Raw genomic sequence first — 20,040 nt, 5'->3', positions numbered from 1 at the left:
ACTTGAGCCCCTAAGCTGAAGCCGTGGGTCCACCGCAGGACACTCATGGGGTCAGCCATGGCCCAGGGTGCACCCTTCCCACCCACCTCCCTGCCTCCCTCAGCAGGGGGCTCCTCCCACCGTCTGGACACTCCCAGCATCTAGCACCCCCACCCCTCATTCAGGCTGGGAGGCGGGTGGAGGCTTCTCCTCGCGGGGGCTGTGCCGGGTGGGCAGTTTTCCCAGAGCAAGGAGCAAGGCAGTACTGAGTTGGCGCCAACTTACTCAGATGTGGACACTGCTGTCTGGATGGCCAGCCTGCCCCAGTTAGCCTGAGCCTAAGGGCTCGCTCAGGCACTGTGCTCCTGCTGTGAGGCTGCGGCCCTGTATCTCAGGGGAGTGGCATGTCACAAAGGGAAGGCCGAGGGCCACCAGTGATGCCAAGAGTGGAACATGGCCGGGCGAAGGCCAAAACGCGGCTGCTGCCAGGCACTGATAGGAAGAGGCGCCACCTCAGCAGGACCAGGCAGTGGGAAGAGACCAGCTGGAGCGACCAAAGGTGGAGCCGAGCTGTCCCTAGCCCTGGAGGGGCCAGGGCTGGGGGCCCAGCTTGTGGCAGGGTAAGGAATCCTGGACCAGCAGAGGGCACTGGAGAGGCAGGGGCTGGGGGCCATGGGTGCCTTCCCTGAGGGCAGAGGCTCCCGCAGGATTACTGATGCCATCCGAGTAGGATCTGCCTCTCTGAAACTACACAGCGCCATGCTGGGGGTGGCAGGCATGAATCAGAGTCGGTCTCAACCAGAGCACAGCTCAGAGAGCTGGCCCTGCTCCTCTGGAGGAAACTGAGGCCTGGAGGAGGGGTGTGCATCAGCCACGGTCCCCAAGCTGCAGGCCGCAGCAGGGCCGGAACCTGGCCTGGTTTTGTTTTTGTTTTTATATTTGGCCTGTTGTTTTGACTTCTGGCTCAGGTTCCTTTCCATGCGGCAACCCCTTCAACTTAGAACCTCATGGGTCAAGATTCAGTGCTACTCAGTGGGGTGTGGCTGTGTGTTTCCAGACACATAGCCGGGCAAATGTACTCACTGGGGTCTTCCGTGCAGAGTGACGCCAGTCCGGAGAACGCAGCCCGGGAGCGCAGCCGGGTGAGGACCCTGCGCCAGGCCTTCCTGGCCCTGCAAGCCACTCTGCCTGCCGTGCCTCCTGACACCAAGCTCTCTAAGCTGGACGTGCTGGTGCTGGCCACCAGCTACATAGCCCACCTCACCCGTGCACTTGGCCACGAGTTGCCCAGCCCTGCCTGGCCACCCTTCCTGCGTGGGCTCCGTTACCTGCACCCTCTCAAGGTAGGGCTTGGGTCTGGGTTGTTGGGTGACGAAATCTGAATGGTCCAGGGCCTTGAGGAAGGGTATGGAACTGGGGGGAACACTGGATCAGGCCCCTGTCTTGAGCTAAGGTTGGGTCTTGGGATGGGGCTGGTCCTGTGTCTGTTACAGGGTGGTGACTGACAGTGGCTTCATGGGAGCAAAGTTTCTCTAAGAGGAAGGAAAGACCTTGCTGTTCTTAGTGTCAGATGATAAAAGAGGAGCAGATTCCAGGGCTGGGCCAGGTAATGAGGGGCACCCAGGAGAGCTCTCAGCGGCCGTGCTCCTGGCACTGTGCCTGCCTCTCACCCTCTGGATGCCCGTTGCAAGACAGATCTGCCCTCCAAGAGAACAGCGGGCAGAGCTGAGGCAGCGCTTTAGAAGCAACCAAGTGGGGGCCAGCAGTAGGGGGAGGGGCTTCCAGCACTCACCGTTAGCCAGTGCCACCCGGATTTCCTGAATCTCAGCCTCGCTTATGCAAAACAGAGACAAACAGGAGCTGCTTTTTCCTCTAAAACAAAAAATTGGAATTCCAAATGAACAGTAATGCATGATCGTAATGACAGGCAACCTGCTTAGGTGCTAAAGCTCACGCCAAGTGCTAAGCACTTGGGGTGCCTGGGATCGAACCAAAGGCCTCCTGCATGCTAGGCAAGTGCTCCACTCCCGTGCATTTAATCTCTTGGTCCACGCAAGGACCAAATGCAGACTGCTTTGCAGAATGGGGAGACAGAAGGGTAGGGCAATCAAGTGACTGAACGGGATTGGCACTCACTGTGCCCTGGGATGGCACTGTACAGAGCCAGGTGGAGAGTGCCCTGGGCTATAAAGGAAGCGCCATCTCTGCCTCTGAGGGAAATACTGTAAAGGGAGCCCACTTTATTTTTGTAGAAGATATTTTTAACTAACTCCCTCTTCTAAATAGCATCCTTAGGAAATGTCTTGAAGCTGGAGGGTTTTTTTTTCTCTCTTTTCAAATATAGCTAAAATGCAGGATTCTGAGACTAAGTGGGGCAACTCTGAAATACTGAAGGTGGCACCTGGGTGACCCAGCAAAACCCTTAGCTGGACTGGTGACCGAGGCCCGTCCAGATAGCAGATGACTGATAAATATGCTGAAGAGTGACCAAAGGAAGCTGCAGGTCTAGAACTCTGGCAGATGGTGAGGTGGGGCAGTGAGCCCGTGCCCTCCATCCGCACCGAGAGGGCCTGCTGGGAAGGAGGGCTGGTCTGGGGAAGAACGTGAGGCAGGGACACTGAGGCCAGGCATCAGGCGACAGGGACCCTGGACCATGCCTGGCTATCCTGGCTGTGCTGCTCACTCCTCATTCTATGTCTTGCAGAAGTGGCCCATGCGATCTCGTCTCTATGCTGGAGGCCTGGGATGCTCTGGCCTTGATTCCACCATCGCCTCCAGCCAAAAAACCAAAGAAGCAGAGGTGGGGCCCCAAGTCTCTGGAGGGGCAGATGTTCTCTTGCTCACCAAGCCACACTCGCCAGCTCTTGGTGACAAATGACCGTCACACCCATCCCATTCTCCTGTGATTTGACTCTCAGTTAGGGACCTGGATTTGGTACCAGCCCCTACCCATCTTCCCTCTGATTCTCAGCCAGTGGATTTGACTGAGGCTCAGCTTCCAAGTCCCAGCAGGCAGACCAAGACAGGCAGCAGGTATTTCAGTGGTGAAGAGCTCCAGGGAGCACAGCATGGAGAACCACACCCTTGGCCCTGAGAGGGGACCTCCCAGTGACTCTTCTGTGACGGCCACAGGCAAGTGGGAAAGGAAAGGGTTAGACTGCGTTTGAGTTCAAGTTACGGTGCCTCCCTTCCCTTGTCTCCCCTAAGGCTCCCACAAGCTCTCTGCACATAAATGGAGACATAAATGGCTGTGCAGGTGCAGAGGAAGGGGCCAGGATGGCGGCAGCCCCAGGTGCTGATGGGAAAGCTCTAAGGGGCACCCAGGCTCGTGGTAGGTGTGTGAACAGGTCTGGGGCAGAGTTCTGCAGCCAGAGAGGAAACTGAAGAGGGCGACATGCACCAGGTTCCAGGGCACCATGAATGCTTCCCTGACAGGTGAGAGGCCTCGAGGAATGAAGGATCATTGTCTTCACATACAGACACTCCAGGTGCTCCTCATACTGCGTTTTTCCCTCTCTGGTCCTTGTACATTTTCCCTGTTTTTGTTGACATGAGTTATAGCTATGGGTGAAACCATAAAGCTCACATTGCTTACATTTCAGTCTCCAGAGAAACTTAGATAGGCCCAGCTGTCTCCTCTGAAGAGATCTCGTCCCGGAAGCTGCTCACGGCATCCATGTAAGGCCTCACCTGTGAAGGATATTGATGATCTAGTCAATGACACCCCGAAGTAACCTTGAAAGAAGAACATGTGTCTTTTTTCAATGGATGGTACAGCCTTCTCTTTCCAGTATGTTAGAAACCTAACCTCAAGGTCTGGGTTCAGTGAGCGCCCAGCCCAGTGCCAGGACTGCTTCACGCTCTGTTGGCTCTAGAGTTACCTCTACAGTCATGCTGGAAATTGGGTCCCAAAACCAGGCTCTCCCCAAGCTTCTGCCAAGAGGTGCCAGAAATGTGACTGATACAGCTGTAATGGAATTTGTCCCCCACCCTGAAAAAATAATTGAGGACTAATTAATCACAAAGTCTACACACATTGAGGTGAGCTTTTCAGGCTGGGTATCATTTCAAAGCTGCTACCCAAAGCCCAGGCAGGGAGAGGATCACCGTTTTTGTTAAATTTTGACATCCAAGACAGCAGAGTCCCAACAGGGTTCTCGTTAGGCACAAGCTGTCATTGTCATCGTGAGGGCAAAGGCGGACTGGGGTCTGTTCCTCCACAGGGCCGGCCAGGGCAGCAGGGGTGACTCAGCAAGCTGGGGTGGAGATAGGAAAAGACACAGAACGTCCCAGCCCGAACTGCACGGGATGTGGGAGAGCAGCTGGCCGTGGCTGGGAGCCACGGGAGAAGACCCGAGCCAAGGCTGAACTCGTAAATCTGCTGAGGGACCCTGCAGGGCTTGTGCAGAGCTGCTCCTGGGCAGCTGGAAGGGGCCAGGCAGGGGCAGAGCTCAGGTGTGGGAGGGCATGAGCAGCGCTCTTCACCAGACCATAAAAGTCCAGCTTGAGCGTTCTATTTTTAAAGCCAAGTAGGAGCATCTTCCTGGGGAGTTGGAGGATGGGAACAAGAGGGCAGATGAGTGCCTCCCAATGGGTGGCACGCGCTTTCTTTCTGAGCAGGAAGAGTCCAGCTTTGCTTGTGTTGCTGGTCGCTCCCTGATAATCTGGTGCACCGAGTAGACTTTGTTTGGAGTTTATCCTGCCCCACCCTGCTCAGAACCAAGCCTCTGCCTCACCCCATCCAGCCCCTAGGAGTGACAGAATCACTCTAGTGAAGACTAGGAAGCCAAAGGAAGATGAAGCCCGTGGAGGCTGAGGACGGCAGGTCCCCCCAGGATATGTCTCTTAGGCTGCCTCGGGCTCTTCCCAGCAGAGTTGTGCCTGTGCCCTGAAAAATCCTGAGTGACCCAAGGACCAGATACCCAAGATGGAGAGCTCAGGCCAGAGAGCCAAAGGGCTGACAGAGGGAAGGGAGGCACAAAAGAAGGTTCAGGGGGTGACTGGATGCACCCAAAGCGGAACCTGGCCCTGGTCTCCATGGTAAAGCACAATGCTGTCCTTGAGAAATGACAGCTTGGCACCTGGGGTGTGTAACCCACCAAGCCTGGAGAAATGCCTTTTGTCTCTGCAGCAAAGAAGAAAATCACTCACTCACCAGGATGCTTCTAGTCTCACCTGTAACCGAGCATGGGGTGGAGCAGCTAGGGGTGCAGAGGTGACCCCCAGCTGGGTCTAGCTGGGGCAGCTGGGGCAGCTTCAGCTCCCCAGTAACAAAGGTGTGGCAGGAAGGGGGTCTGCCTCGGGAGTCGGAGGCCCGGCTGCTGCCTTGGGTATGGTCTAGTTGGCTTTCTGGCACTGCCTGTCATGGGACTCTGGGGGGCAGAGGCCGGTGGTGAGGAGGTCAGCCCTGAGCAGCCTGAGAGCAGGGTGGAGGCTTGGTGGGCCACAGAGGGGCAGAGCAGGCCAAGGGATATAAATAAGGATTGTGGTGGCCGCTGTGGTGTTTACCACCCAAGAACAAGAGTAGTTAGAAATAGATCAGGCAGTTTCTTCCCTCTCTGTCTAGGAGGAGCCTGGTTAAAGTAAATTAGACAGCAGGCCTCTTTTTTTGGCACCGCCTTGCAGGCTTATTCTACTCAGTAGGCCCAAATCCAGCTCCCCACCCATCACTGTAAATAAAGTTTTATTGAAACACAGTCACACTTATTTAAATCTTATTTATGACTGCCTTCCTGATACCAAAGTAGAGTTGAATATCTTTGACAGAGACCGAGAAGCTTAAAATATCTGCTACCTGGCCCTTTCAGAAAAGGTTTGGGAAGCCGGGCGTGGTGGATCAAGCCCACAATCCCAGCACTTGGGAGCTAAGGCAAGAGGATTGTTGTGATTTCAAGACCAGTTTGGGCTACAAAGTGAGCTCAAGGTCAGCCTGAACTGCACAGTGAAACCCTGTCTCAAAAAGACAAAAGAAAAAAAAAAAAGGTTTGGGTTCTCTGCTTTATTGGGCATTTAAATAGATCAAAGGTATTCAAACTGTGGCCTGGGAACTCTGAGGTGGTCTAAGTCACCAAAACAAAAAAAATTTTTTTTCTTTTTTTTAATTTTAGAGACTAGGTCTCACTATGTCATTCAGGGTGACCTCAGGAGGGTCACTGCAAGTTTGAGGCCAGCCTGGGCTACATAGTGAGTTCAAACTATGTATCCTGTCTCCAAAACAAAACCCAAAAACTTCTCTAATTTCTTTGTAGTAACGATCAGTGATACAACCCACAGAAGCAAAACCTCTTTGGGGTTTGGCTTTTATAGAACGTAAAGGAGCTCTAAGATCTAACATTTTCAACACCTGCCCTTAGAATAGACACGTGAAAGTCAAGAAAGCTCCCACCCCTGTCTAGCCCCTGGACCAGGACAGCTCTTCTCCACAGGGCAGATGAGGGATGGGCTTTGGCCTCAGAGAAACAGAGGGTTTGGGGTCCAAGGAGCTTCTGGCAGTGAGGACAGAGGCCACAGTCGCTGGAGTCCCCATCACAGTGAGGTCTCCTGGAGGACGAAGGAGGGACTGAGCCCCTCCTGGCATGGCCCGTCCTCAACCATTGTCCACTTGTCCCCGCCGTCCTGCAGCACACCCTGCTTCTTCTCTGGAAACAGGCTGGTGTCCATGGAGGCGTTCTGGGGACGGTGCAGAGCAAGGTGGGGATGTGGTAAGTCACATATGCAGAAGGGGGAGGCGCAGAGCCAGGCCAGGAGGGGGCGTGGGAGGAGGGAAGGGAGGAACAGGGCTGGGGGGCTGTGGAGTGGCCAGGCCCTGAGCCTTCTGACCCCCAAAGCAGCACAGCCTGCCCTGTGAGTGGAGGCTGGGGTGGCTGCTGTGGGAGATGGTCGGAGAGCCGGGGCCCGGGCACAGGGGACACAGAAGGGGATGAAGGGGACCTGGCCGGAAAGGAGGGATCCTGTGAAAGAGGTTCCCACCTGGCTGTGGCTTCTGCCGCAAAGCCGCTTCTGACAGGACAAGGGGAGGAGGGCGAGCAGTTTCGGCAGCACGGGGTAAATGGTCTGAGGGTTCAGGGTCCGGCCCCGCATCTGCCCTGTAGGGAAAGGTGCTTCTGAGTCTGCAGCACAGGGAGGCCTCTGGGTGCCCAAGGCTGCAGCCCTGCCCACCTCCTGCTTCTGGGCAGGGAAGCTGGCTGTTCCCAACCCCCAAGGGCTCCGAGGACAGAGCCCCCCTTCAACCCCTTTCCATTTCTCTGTGCAGTGATCCCACACCCTCACCAGAGAACCCCCAGTCACCCCTCCAGTGCCAGCCAGTGGCCTCTGAAAGTTCTGTTAAGCCTGCGGAGTGAACTCCTTTGTCATTTGGGTCTCATTTGCACCAGCTGCCACCTGCAGAGCAGCCGTGAAACAGGACAGGGCCTGCTCCAGGGCATGGGCAACCTCAGGAGAGCCTCAAAAGGGGCAGGAGCTGCCCGCCAGTGAGGTATCAGTGGCAACAGAAGTGAGAACTCAGAACCTGGGTCCTGCAATATGCTGAGAAGTTATAAAGGGGCAAAGATGATTGTTTTCACCTTGGAAAAATTACAAACACACATGATCCAGGAACCAGAATAGAAGCAATTAAGGATGACTAGAAGGAGAAAAAGAAGTTGAATAAATCAGGCTGGCCTAGATAACCTGACAGCTATATCAAGGCTTTGGAGGTTCAGAATCTCTGGCTTGGGCCCAGACTGAAGCAAAAGAGCTTCTATGTCGCACATCCCAGAAAAAACAGCTCAGTGGCTGCTGTGGAGCCCTGGGGTCCTTGTGGGAATACAGGTCTGTTCTTTAATGATGTGCCCTTTGGAGAGGACCGGGTGACAGCCACCGTGCCTGAGGCACTCACAAGTGCACCCAACAGTCCAGTAGCAGAAGCAGAAAGTTTAAGCAAAGTTCATTCATAACCCCTGCTATGGGGGTCAAGCACCCCTCGACTTAAGTGGGGTTCCATGCAGCTAATCACACTGTAAGCTGAAATAATTTAAGGCATCTACCTACTGAACATCACAGCCTAGCAACACCGCATTGCAGCTGTTTGCCCTCATGTGTGGGTGCTTTGGGAGCTGACCGAGCTGAGGATTGTCAAGGAGTATGGTACTGCGGATCACTAGCCCAGGAAAAGTTGGAAATTCAAAATGTGTGTCACTTCTGACTATCATTAAGTCGCACCATTGTAAGTCAGGGACCATCTGTAATCGAAAGGACTTATATCCCTAGTGTATTAGCTTAAAAAATAATTAACTAGGCTGGGGATTTAGCTCAGTGGTGTAAGCACAAATCTGGCAAGTTTGAGGTTATGAGTTCGATCCCTGGTACCAAAAAAAAAAAAACCCAAAACAAACAACAGACAAAAACCTGCTTGTAGTGGTGCACATCTGTAGAATTCCAGACCTCTGGGAAATTGAGGCAAGAGGATCACAAATTCTGGCTCAGCCTAGGCAACTCAGCAATACAGTGAGACCCTGTCTTAAAAGAAGAAATAAACCGGGCAGGATGGCTCACGCCTGTAATCCCAGCACTCGGGAGGCTGAGGCAGGAGGATCCTTGCAGGTTTGAGACCAGCCTGGGCTACAAAGTGAGCTCAAGGCCAGTCTGAACTGCACAGAGACCCTGTCTCAAAAAAAAAAGAGGTGGGGATGCAGCTCAATAGGAAGTCCCTAGTTTTGAAGCCCATTATCATGGCAGGGGTGGGGATATATTAAACCAGGTGTGATGGCTAACTCCTGTATTCCTAGAACCTAGAAGGCTGAGACAGGAGGATGATGAGTTCAAGCCCAGTTACACAGTGAGACTGTCTCAAAATCCAACAAGGACAGGCATAGTAGTGCATGCTTCTAATCCCAGAACTCAAGAGGCTGAAACAGGGGATCACTGCAGTTCAAGGCCAGCCTGTGATGCACAGTGAGTTCAAGGTCAGCCTGAACTGCATAGTGAGATCTGTTTCCAAACAAAAATCAAAACAACAATGTATTAAAAGATTAAGGGAGCTGGGTTTAGCTCAGTGATGTAAATGCCTGCTTGGCAAGTGCTACATCGTGAGTTTGATCCCCAGTACAAAAAAAAAAAAAAGAGATTTACATTATCTATTATGTCCACCCTTTTGACTTGACCGATTCTGGTCTGTTATGTCACATTTGGTTTTACTCTCTTCCAAAAAAGCAATAAGAACCGTGGGAACAATGAAACCCAAAATGTGTAATAGTCATTATACAAAAGAGAGGAAAAGAATAGTGCTCTAAACTATATAACTGCATGTATATTTAAGTGTAAAAGATAGAAAATGATATCACAGAGTTTTATTGGATCATTGAACAGAACTGTTTGCAGTATCATTGTTGGAATGTCCACTCTACAAGCTTTAATTTTGTGACTTGAACAATTATTTCTAAGATGGCAATATGTAATCCATTAACTAGTGATTTCCTACTGTTCATTTTTTTCTTCTGTAAATCTGTATAACTTGTACCCTTTCACTGTTTTTTTTTTCTTTTCTCCTTAAATAAAATTTTAAAAAAAAGAGAGAGATTTAGGGATATAGCTCAGTAGTAGATGTCTTAGCATACGCAAGACCAAAAATTTAAACTTTAGCACTGAAAAAAAAAAACCGATGTATTTAAAATCTCCCAAAGAAAGCCAGGCATAATGGTGCATGCCTGTAATCCCAACACTCAGGAGGCTGTGAGAATCGATCGTTGGGAATTAAAGACCAGCCTGGTTTACAAAGTGAACTCAAGGCCAGCCTGAACTGCATGGTGAGTACCCTGTGTCAAAAGAAAAAAAAAATCCTCCAAAGACCAGTAAAACTGACAATCAAATAGTAAATTCCTTGAAAGCTTAACCAAGTACTTTTCTAAAGAGGATACCCCAATTGTAAAGATGCTCTGCTTCATGAGAAGTTAGGAAATGTTAACTGAAGCCCAGCCTGGTGGCACACGCCTGTAATCCCAGCACTCAGGAGGCTGAGGCAGGAGCACTGCTGCCAATTCGAGGCTAGCCTGGACTATATAGTGAGACCTTGTGTCAAAAAAAAAACACACAATAAAATGCAAATTGAAACCATAAACTACCACAAAGCACCCTAAATCCAGGAAGTACATCCTAGGTGTATACCTCCAAAAGGAATGTGCAGTCATAAAAATATGTACGATGCTCTTAACAGCATTATTTGTAAAAGTGGAGAATTCTGTGAGTCCCCAGAGGCTGGGACTGAGATTCTGCAAACCTTCAGCCTCCCCGGAGGGCACTATTACGCTCCACCAGTAGACGGCGCTAAAAAACGCCCAGGGGCGGGAGGAGGGAGGCGGGACTTGCTCCTCTCGGTACTTGGCTGCCACTGGGTCTTGACAGCCGCACTTGGTTCAGCGTTCAGCTTTCTTTCCCTCTCAGAGCCAGCATTTGTGAGGCTCCTCGAAGATGCCAGCACCCGCCGCTCCTTCCCCTGGAGTCCAAGCTGCTCGGTCCCTTGCCTCTCGCCTCGCTCGCTACTGATTGACCCTTGCGGGCCTCCGTTACCACCTCGCGTTTCCGTGGCCTTCGCCTCCGGCTTCTTCCGCCCTTACCAGGAACTTCCTCTGCTAAAAGAGCTGGTGTGGTTTCTAAGTTCCTGACTAGGCGCTGGAGAACAGAGCTGGCAAGCGACCGGCAGTGGGCATCTGACCACCTCTGGCTCCGGCACAGAGCGGATCCCACGCTGCTTTTAAATGGGGAGACTGGCGGCGACGTTGGGGTGTCCTCACCCCCCCCCCGCCCCGCCCCGAGTTCCTGCCCTGGCCCCGCTGTGCCTCCTCTCCTGCACACGTTTCCAACTCAGAAACCACCTTGTCCGCCTGTGTCGGGGAAAGAGGACCCTCGACCCCAACAGGCGACGTGGAGGACGCCACCCCAGGAGTGAGTGGGAGTGGGGCGTTCCGTTGCTGTTCCTACCCCATCTTCTCCCAGTCTCTCCAGCCCCTGCTGGACTCGCTGGAGCTCATCCTCTTCCTGTTGCTTACGCACCTGCCCGCTGCCCTTTCGTTCCGGCTACTCTCCCCAGGCCTTGCACACGACTTCTCTCCCTGTTGTTTCCTCCCATCCACCTATTGGTCACCTGTTCAGTTCTACAGCAGGATTAGCCCTGCCCCTCCTCGTGCTCCCCCAACAATACGGGGCTCTGCCCTACTGACCCTCCTTCCGTGACGTCACCAACAAGCCTTCAAACTCTGATGAATGGTGGGCCTTCTGTGGCCACAGTCTAATTTCAAACACCACCCTGCCACTTGTAATCCTCCCACCTGTGAAAGAACCAGTCTTTGATGAGTCCCTCTCCACCTCCTCAGCCAGAAATCATGAAGGGGAGGAAGGAGCTGTGCTCAGGGACACGGTTCCTCACGCTGAAGAGGATCCCTGCAGGCTCCTGGGTCTTACTCAGAAAACGTTGTGCAAAGATTTATGAGTATGCAAAAGACAAGAAGATGAGTTGTTCTTTTGGGAAAGAGTCATTATTTATGTCACCAAGAAGAATGACAGCAGTGGATATGAGGGAATTATGAATGGAGTGACAGACTCTTTCCTGGGAATTGTGCTGAATGGATCATGCGTCATGCTGAGGAAAACGGCAGGGCTGTGCTTTCCCTGTAGGAGTAGTCAGGTCTTCCCAGGCTGGCTGAAGCCCTGGGGATTTCCCTTAAGCGAAGTAAAATGAAGGATACAAATGATAAAAACTATTTATTTTATTTTATTTTTATCATCTAGTATTAAGAACAATAAAGCAAGCCAAGTCTGAACAAATGTTTGGTTGTTTTTTTTTCTTGTCTTTTGAAACAGGATCTCCTATGCAATTCAGGCTGGCCTTGAGCTCACCTTGTAGCCCAGGCTGGTCTCGAACTTGCAAGATCCTCCTCCCTCAGCCTCCTGAGTTTTGGGATTACAGGCGTGCATCACCACACCTGGCAACAAATGCAGCTTTCTTCCTTCATTTGTACTATGTGGAGCTGCCTGGATTGAAATACAGCAACCATTTCTGAATATGTTGGAGGCATAGGGACATAACTATGTAGCTAAACTAAATCAGATTAACACTAAAAATTAAGAAATCAGGAAATAGAGCCGTGATGCAGCTTGCAGATCCTTGCCCGTTCAGTTGTCTGCCGTGTCTTCGCACGGTTCCAGCAACAAACCCAGACCACAGAGAGCAGTGTGTGTGACTTCCTGCCTGTCAGGAGGACAGCTAAGGGTGCGGCAGTGTTCATGAGCTCTATCGGGCTGGGGTTTTTTCTTTCTCTCCTACAAAAGCACATTGGGGAAACATACTCATTCCTAGGGTCTTTGTGACTACAAAGACTGGACTTGAGCACCTCCAGCTCAAGGCACCTTGCTGTGACTGTGGCCACCAATGTACATATGTGTTTAATAACGTCTTAATAAGAAGTGGTTCTTCAGCCGATTATAAATGTGTACTGAAATTGCATCAGCAAACAAGAAAGTTGTGACATTTGCAAGAAAAAAAGTTTTTCAATTTGCAAAAAGAAAATTATGTACTATGAGAGATTATTTTGGGGGGTGGAAGAGGTTGGACTGAGTTTATAAAAATTCATGATTGGTGTATCATTTTCCTAACCCAGTTAAAGCCACACTTCTGTAGTTCCCACCCTTTAAGTCTGTATCTAAAGAAAGCAGAACACAAACTACTTATTTTGAAATCTATTTTCATTTACACTTGGAGCCAGAATATCCTCTTAAGGTTTCCCTAATGCATAAATTCTACGCTGCACCAAAGCAGTCTCTTTGCATTTCTGACATGGGATCTAGCCAGCAAACTATGGACTGAAACCTCTACAAACTGTGAGCCCAAATAAACCTGTCCTCCTTTAATTTGTGGGTGTCAGATATTTCTTTGCAACAAGAAGTAGAGTGAGTAATACACCACCCTGAAACCCCCAGGGGGAAGCATCATCAGCGTGCAGAGGCCAGCACTGCAGCTCGGAGGATTCACTGGTGGCTCTGGGTGTATGATGACTTTATCAAGGCTTGGACCCAACGTGAGCCACCGGCCTCCAGAAACCTTGTCTTACGAGATAGCGGGCTGGATCCAGGGCAGGGCGGTGCAGCAGAGAGGGACTGGCAGAGCCGCTAACAGAATGGCATTCCTGAAGCAGAGTGAGTGAAAGAAAGGCTGGAGAAGAACAAACCTTCTCAGGCCACACCCTCACTCCACTTCTACCAACCAGAGCCCACCTCCTAGCAGCCAATCAGCTGTAAACTCATCAGTGGACTGAAGGTTATCAGGGCCCCTTCGCCCAATCACCTCCCCAGAGCCCCACCACCACCTCATTCTCTTCAGAGAACCGAAGAGCCTGCTTTCCTTGCATCTCTTTTTACTAGAATGGAAATAAAACTTTCCAGCTGGGAGTAGTGGCACACATCGGTAATTCCAGCTACTTGCAGGAAGATGGCAAGTTCAAGGCCAGCCTGGGCAACTTAACGAGACCTTGTCTCAAACTAAGAAGGGCTGGGTGTTACAGTTTATATCTAAATGTCCCCTAAGACCATCATACACTGATAGGTGGGGCTTTGGAAAGGCGACTGAATTACAGGGAGCTACAGCCGACTTGCTGTTAGAAGTTAAGTGTTAAGTGGGGGCTGGTACAGGTGGGTCATGGGTGTGACCCTGAAGGCCACATCTCCCTCCCTGGCACCTTGCCTTTCTGCTTCCTGGAAGCTGTGATATGAACAATATTCCTTTGCCTGCTCTTTCTGCCTGGAGCCTGACAACTGCGGACTGAAATGAACAAACAAACCTCTCCTTCTTTAAATTGTAGGTGTTAGTGAGGAAAATGTCACAGTGAGCTCAGGGGTGGATTGTCTCCGGGTTCCATCTCCCATACCACGAAAAACAAAACATAACAAAATAGACCTCCTAGCACCTTGTTTTAAATTTATTATTGTTGTTGTTTTGGGGAGAGATACTGGAGCTCAAACACAGAGCCTTGTGTAGGCTGAGCAGGTGCCATGCCACATTCCAAGCGACATTCCAAGTACCCACACCATTTAAGACAATGACTTCCCAACAGCCAGGTGTGGTGGTGCTTGCCTGTCATCCCAGCAAATTCCGGTCCAGCCCGGGCAATTTAGCACCACAGGAAGCCTCCGTCTTAAAAAATGTTCAAAGGTATCATAGATGTAGCTCAGTGTGAAGGCCCTGGGTCCAGTCCCTGGTGCTGGAAAGATAAAAGATAATAAATAGGTTACATAAGTGATTATATTAATAATCTGTTGACAAAAGAAGGCATGGGTAAATTAAAATTAAAAACTCTTTTGGCAAACAATAACCCAGAAACCTGAGCAGCTGAACTGCATATTCAGGACTGAATGGCATTTACAAGAGAATTTACTAATAAGGCCTGACGTTGACAGCTGTCTTCTGCAGGAGGAACTTTTAGAGCTCAAATGTCTGGAAGAGCCTGGCACAGTGGCACATGCCTGTAACCCCAGCAGGAGGCTGAGGCAGGAGGATCATTGCAAGTTTGATACCAGCCTGGGCTACAAGGTGAGCTTAAGTCCAGCTGAACTGCATAGTGAGACCCTGTCTGAAAAAGACCAAAAAAAAAAAAAAGGTCTGGAAGAAAGTTCTTACATAAGAATGAAAGGAATATTTATGATTACAAAAAGAACAGGCAGATCAGGAAAAAATGGCAGCGGTAAAAGTTCACAAAAGAATGCCTTTCCTGAACCCAAACCTACTTGGTCTACCATGGCCAGATCTGTACGGTCAACATAATTTGGGGTTGCTAAAGTGGTCCATATTCTGTATGGCCTCCCAATGAGTATTCCCAAGTTATTCAAAGCATTATCTTTGATTTTTAAAAACTGAGGTAAAATTCACCTAACATAAAATTAACAATTTTAGCTGGTCATGGTGGCACATACTTGTAACCCCAGCAATCTGAGAGGCTGAAGCAGGTGGCTCATCAGTTCAAATCCCATCTGGACAATTTAATGAAACTGTTTCAAAATTTAAAACTGGACAGAGACTGATTGACGCGCTTTGAAATTTTGTTTTAGCTTCTTTTCTTCTCTTTTTTTTTTCTTTGAAATAAAATGGATTTGAAAAAAAACTGGGCAGAGGCCTGAGAATATAGCTCAGTAGGAAAGCCCCTGGGTTGAAGCCCCAGTACTATTTTTAAAAGGAAGGGAAGAGAGGAAACTATAGGTGGTAAGAATGTGATCAAAGGATCAAGGTAGATCCTTATTCACATATTGAATATGGCACCAAAGATCACTTTTGACAATTTAAAAGCCGCCCTGCAGCCATATGTAGTGGTGTACACCTGTAATCCAGCCTTCAGGAGACTGAAGCAGGAGGATCACCGTAAATTCTAGGCCAGACTGCCCTATACAGTGAGTTCAAGGCCAGCCTGAACTAAACAGAGAGACCCTGCCTCAAACCAAAAATAAATAAATATCTAAAAGCAGACAGATTAAACCAGAAGGAATACGGGATCTTCAGGAATAACAGAAAGATCCTATTTGTCAATCAAAGTGTAGCCCTGCCCCCTGCATTCTTTTTTTAAAAAATTATTTGAAGAGAATAAAACCAGGGGATTTAGCTCAGTGGCTTAAGCACCTGCCTGGCAAGCACAAAGTCCTGAGTTCAATCCCTGGTACAAAAAAAAAAAAGAATAAAACCAAAGAAAATAAAACAGAATAAAACCAATCAAAACACAACAATGTAAGCAATACAGGGCTTGAAAACAAGATAATAAGAAACCAACAATGGCTACCATAATGCCTCTTGTTATCTTCAAAATGGCGGCCCATACCATTGGACATATTAAAATCAAACAAAACAAACAGAATAAAACAAAACAAACAAAAAAAAAACAGGGTCAGTGATAACAGCTTAGCAGCACAAGCACCTGCTGGTAAGCACAAGGTAAGTGAGTTTAATTCCCAGCACACACACAAAAAAAGAAAAAAACAATGAAAGTGATATAGGACTTTAAAACACGATAACAGGAAATCAACAATGTCTACATAATATTGTTGTAACCTCCCCCCAAAAATAAGGCCCCATGATAAAAAATGGGGCAAGACCCCCGAGATGATAAACGTGGCAAGGTGACATCTTTTTTAAAGGAAGTGCTTTTATTTTAGCTGGCCCAGCGACACAGTGCAGACGGAATTTGCAAAGCTGTGCAACTGAGTTAAAATTCTGACTGATTTTTATAGTTCATTTATGATTAGCTCACTGATCATTAAGTACATAGTGATGAGAAACAGAAACAAGGTGGGCCTTTGTTCCCCTTTGCTTGAGGTCAGAGACATTTCACAGTGGGTGGTTAGCCAATTCATAGCCCTAGGTCTGCCAATTCCAGCAACATTGGTTGACACAGCATCATTTGTGTCTTATAAGAGGGAATAAAAGTCTCCAGGCGTGGTGGCTCACGCCTGTAATCCCAGCACTTGGGAGGCTGAGGCAGGAGGATCATTGTGAGTTCAAGACCAGCCTGGGCTACAAACTGAACTCAAGGCCAGCCTGAACTGCATAGTGAGACCCTGTCTCAAAAAGACAAAAAAAAAAAAAAAAAACAAGAGGGAATAAAGGTTGGCATAGCATACATTGGGGGAACGATGTATACAGAACAGCATGACAACGCAGTCAGTTAATCTATAACTATGTGGTTGGTGCTTGGTTACTAGGGTAACGAGCTCAGCACAGAATGACAATACTGCTAATATCTATTGTTTTAATTATTTTTGTTAATAACTATCTTTTAATTAGCTATTTTAGGTTTTCAGCATCTTAGTATGACAAATATATCCTATTATCTTCAAAATAGTTGCCCATACCTTCAGACATAATAAAACAAAATGGAATAAAATCAAACAAAACAAAACAATGAAAATAGTATAGAGCTTGAAAATATGATAATAAGAAATTAACAATGGCTACCATAATGCCACTTGTTATCTTCAAAATAGTTGTCCAGACCATCAGACATAGGCCTGTAAAATTAACCAAACAATATGAGAATTAAGTTGCTTCTTTACTTCAGTTGTTATCTTTTCAGAAATTCCAGGCGTATGACTTCTAATTTCTACCATGTGTGTGTCTCCTGAACTCCTCCTGTGTGGGCTGGAGGTCTGAGATTGTATTTTCCTCCTTCATCTTGACATTTTCCTGTGCCTCCCAGGTGCTTCCTGCATTTGCTGCCCATCCCTCCCTCTGTGCAGTGGATTGCAGCAGGCACCTGGGTTCTCCCAATCTGGGCTTTCTGGAGTGGTGGAGAGGCAGGGATGAGGGTTCACTGATGCTCTCCTGAGGGCAGCAGGGCCTCAGGGCCTGGCTTCTCCCCACTGCTTTCTTGCTACTAACAGCTACAACAATCTCTGACCCCTATACTGACTTGAGCCAATCACAGGCCTATAATTTACAGGACCACGAGACCAATCAGCAGGCTGAAATCTGAGCCAATCACAGGTTTACACTTGGGCCAATCACAAGCCTGCTGCTGCTATATAAGCAGAATTTCCCTTACACTTCTCCAGTCTGCTGTTGCATAGGTCCTGTTAAAATAAAGACTCACTCTGATGGTCCTGTAAATCTGCTCATGATTTATTTCTTACCTTGTGTAAATCTACTCAGGAATATTGTGGTCAATTGCTGATGAAGAGCAGTGACAGAGAAGCAAACAGCAGAGTCTCCCAAAGACCTCCAGCACAAGCTGGCATCAGAGGGCTGTGTTGACTGTGACAGAGACCAGTGGCTGGCAGTGTCAACCAATGTCATCCAGCAACGGTGTCACTCAGTGTCATCAGGACTGCTAGTGCAGTGGTACCTTGCCAATTCATGATTGTTTTAATTGGATAAAAGAACCCTCAAGTGATTGGAGCAAAATCTCTACATTGAATTTAATAGTGGTTTTGTTCATAATGGCGCAACCTGGAAACAATCCAGCGGATTGGGGTACACTCAAAACATGGAACGGTAGTTTCAGCAATTAGAAGGGAAAAAAATACCCCGATTGCTTCTGCAACACAGAAGATGCTCAGATACAATATGCTAAGTGACAGAAGCGAGATTCCCGACTATGAACTGCATGGTTCCGTGCAGACAGAGACGCCATCAGGTCTGTCAGAGACGCCGTACACTGTGCCTTCGACTTGCAGCCTTTTCTGTGCTCTGCTGGACCAAGTGGCTCTCGGCAGAGCTGGCAGAGCACCCCTCGCACCACACCCACCGAGGCACCTCTCCTTTGGGCTCCCCGAGGGCTGAGCCTCCCCTCCCACACATGCTCATATTACAAAACTGTGTTGAATTCTCTGATTTCTGTTGTCTTTTCTTCCTTCTCTTTAACTTTATGGGTTTATGATCTTCTTCTTTTTTTTTTTTGTCTTTTCCCTTTTTATCGGTACTGGGGATTGAACTCACAACTGCCTGCTTGCAAGGCAGGCACTTATGCTGCTGAGCTAAATCCCCAAGCCCTGGGTTTATGATCTTTTTATTTCTTTCTGATTACAGTAGGGTGTAAGAGTGGAACAGATAAATAAGCTGTTCAATCATTCATGCTACTTACACAAGCTCTTTTTTCTTTTACAAATCCATTTTATTTTAAAAAGAAAAAAATAGAAGAAGATTTCAAAACGCAACAATTAGGGAACAACAATGATGTATGTACATTGCACATTGCCATCCCCAAATCATTCACCCAGAGCACAAGACATCTGCATTCAATTGTCCAAACAGTTTCAGTGCAAACCTTTATCTTCAATGAACTCAGAGAAATCAGTAGTATAATTATCAACATATATATATGTATACACATACATATATTGCTTCTTTCAGCTTCTCAGATTGAGACAATACAATATTTACACATAGATGTCTGAATTATTTCACTTATAAGGATGGTCTCAAATTGCATGTGTTTACCTATAAAAGTCTCAAATTTGCTGGGTGTGGTGGCACTCTTTGTAATCCCAGTACCTGTGAAGCTGAGGTAGGAGGATTGTTGCAAGTTCGAGATCAGCCTGGGCTACAAAGTGAGCCCAGGGCCAACCTGAGCTGCATAGCGAGACCCTGTCTCAAAAAGTCAAAAAACAAAAAAGTCTCAAGTTTGCACTTCCTTATGCCTGAGTAGTATTCCATTGTACAAAAGCACCATATCTTTTTTATCCATTACTCAGTCAATGGGCATATTAGGTTGCTTCCAAGATTTAGCTGTTATGGTTTGAATCCGGATGTTCCCCCAAAGCCTCATGCAGTCATAGAGGAGGACTTCTAGAGTTTGTGGATGATGCGTGGTCCAATGCTAGGATTAAGGGTGTGAGTGCTACATCCAAGTGGGTGTGGCCTACATGCATATAAAGGACAGAAAGAGTCTTCTCTGTGTGCTCCTCCCTTTTTGCTCTTGGTATCTGCCACCACCATGAGCTGCTGCCCCTCTGCCTTAGAGTATGGAATGAAACCTCCACAAACTGTGAGCTAAATAAATTTTCCTTCCCTAATTTTGGGCATTAAGTGTTTTGTCTCAGCAATGAGAGAAAAGTAACCAAGACAGAATTTGGTACCAGTGGAATGGGGTTGTTGCTGTGACCGTACCTGACCAGGTGGCTCAAGAGCCTTTAAAGAATGATTTGTGGGGAAAGTTCTGAGAGGTTCAGAGTTGTCGCCTGAAGCTTGCAGCTGGAACAGCTTAGGCTATGCTGTATGAGAGATCCTAGTTAGAGCTCAGAAGACCAGAAAACCAGTAAAAACCAGGCTCAGGAGGTTTCTTCTGGGAAAAAGGACTGTACTGGTTGATGGATTCCAGACAATGTATGTCATGGCTTGGCACAAACTTTGTCTGCACTTTGCTCTTGTCCAGAGACTTCATCTGAGACTAAGATTAAGGATGTCAGAGTACTTAATCTGGCAGAAGAAATTTTCAAGGCAGTCAAATGTTGAGGCGGTGGCATGGCTCTTATTTCTGCCAGATTTATGCTGCACATCAAGAGCAAAGAGCCGTTCTCCGGTCAGCCTCAGAAAACGTGTTTACTAGACAGGATCCCAGT

The 20,040-nt window shown here is 48.4% G+C and overlaps 2 protein-coding genes across 3 annotated transcripts in view; one reads left to right on the top strand and one right to left on the bottom strand.

Annotated features, from left to right (window-relative positions):
• Positions 1 to 204: 204 nt before the first annotated feature.
• Positions 205 to 5,675, top strand: Tcf23 (transcription factor 23). Of its 2 annotated transcripts, XR_010041122.1 has the most exons (4): positions 205 to 599; positions 1,080 to 1,322; positions 2,684 to 3,467; positions 3,582 to 5,675. XR_010041122.1 is itself a non-coding variant. In XM_003472919.4 (3 exons), the coding sequence occupies exons 1-3, from the start codon at positions 384 to 386 to the stop codon at positions 2,855 to 2,857; spliced, it is 633 nt and encodes a 210-aa protein (XP_003472967.1). In that variant the 5' UTR covers positions 205 to 383; the 3' UTR covers positions 2,858 to 5,675. The 2 variants fall into 2 exon arrangements, 1 of the variants encoding a protein (XP_003472967.1); XM_003472919.4 differs by having other exon boundaries at positions 2,684 to 5,675.
• A 291-nt stretch (positions 5,676 to 5,966) lies between these two features.
• Slc5a6 (solute carrier family 5 member 6) overlaps positions 5,967 to 20,040 on the bottom strand; it is a 68,965-nt gene continuing 54,891 nt past the window's right edge. The window contains exons 16-17 of the mRNA XM_063230726.1: positions 6,949 to 7,064; positions 5,967 to 6,648 (exon numbers count right to left, since the gene is read on the bottom strand). Coding sequence (XP_063086796.1) covers positions 6,505 to 6,648; positions 6,949 to 7,064 — 260 coding nt within the window. The 3' untranslated portion in view covers positions 5,967 to 6,504. The remainder of the gene's footprint in view (positions 6,649 to 6,948; positions 7,065 to 20,040) is intronic.

The sequence above is a fragment of the Cavia porcellus genome, unplaced genomic scaffold, assembly GCF_034190915.1.
Source record: "Cavia porcellus strain 051 isolate PalLab524CR breed Dunkin Hartley unplaced genomic scaffold, mCavPor4.1 scaffold_1, whole genome shotgun sequence".
Taxonomy (NCBI): domain Eukaryota; kingdom Metazoa; phylum Chordata; class Mammalia; order Rodentia; family Caviidae; genus Cavia; species Cavia porcellus.
Note: the sequence above shows the minus strand (reverse complement) of the source record. Positions and strands in the feature narration are given on the sequence as shown.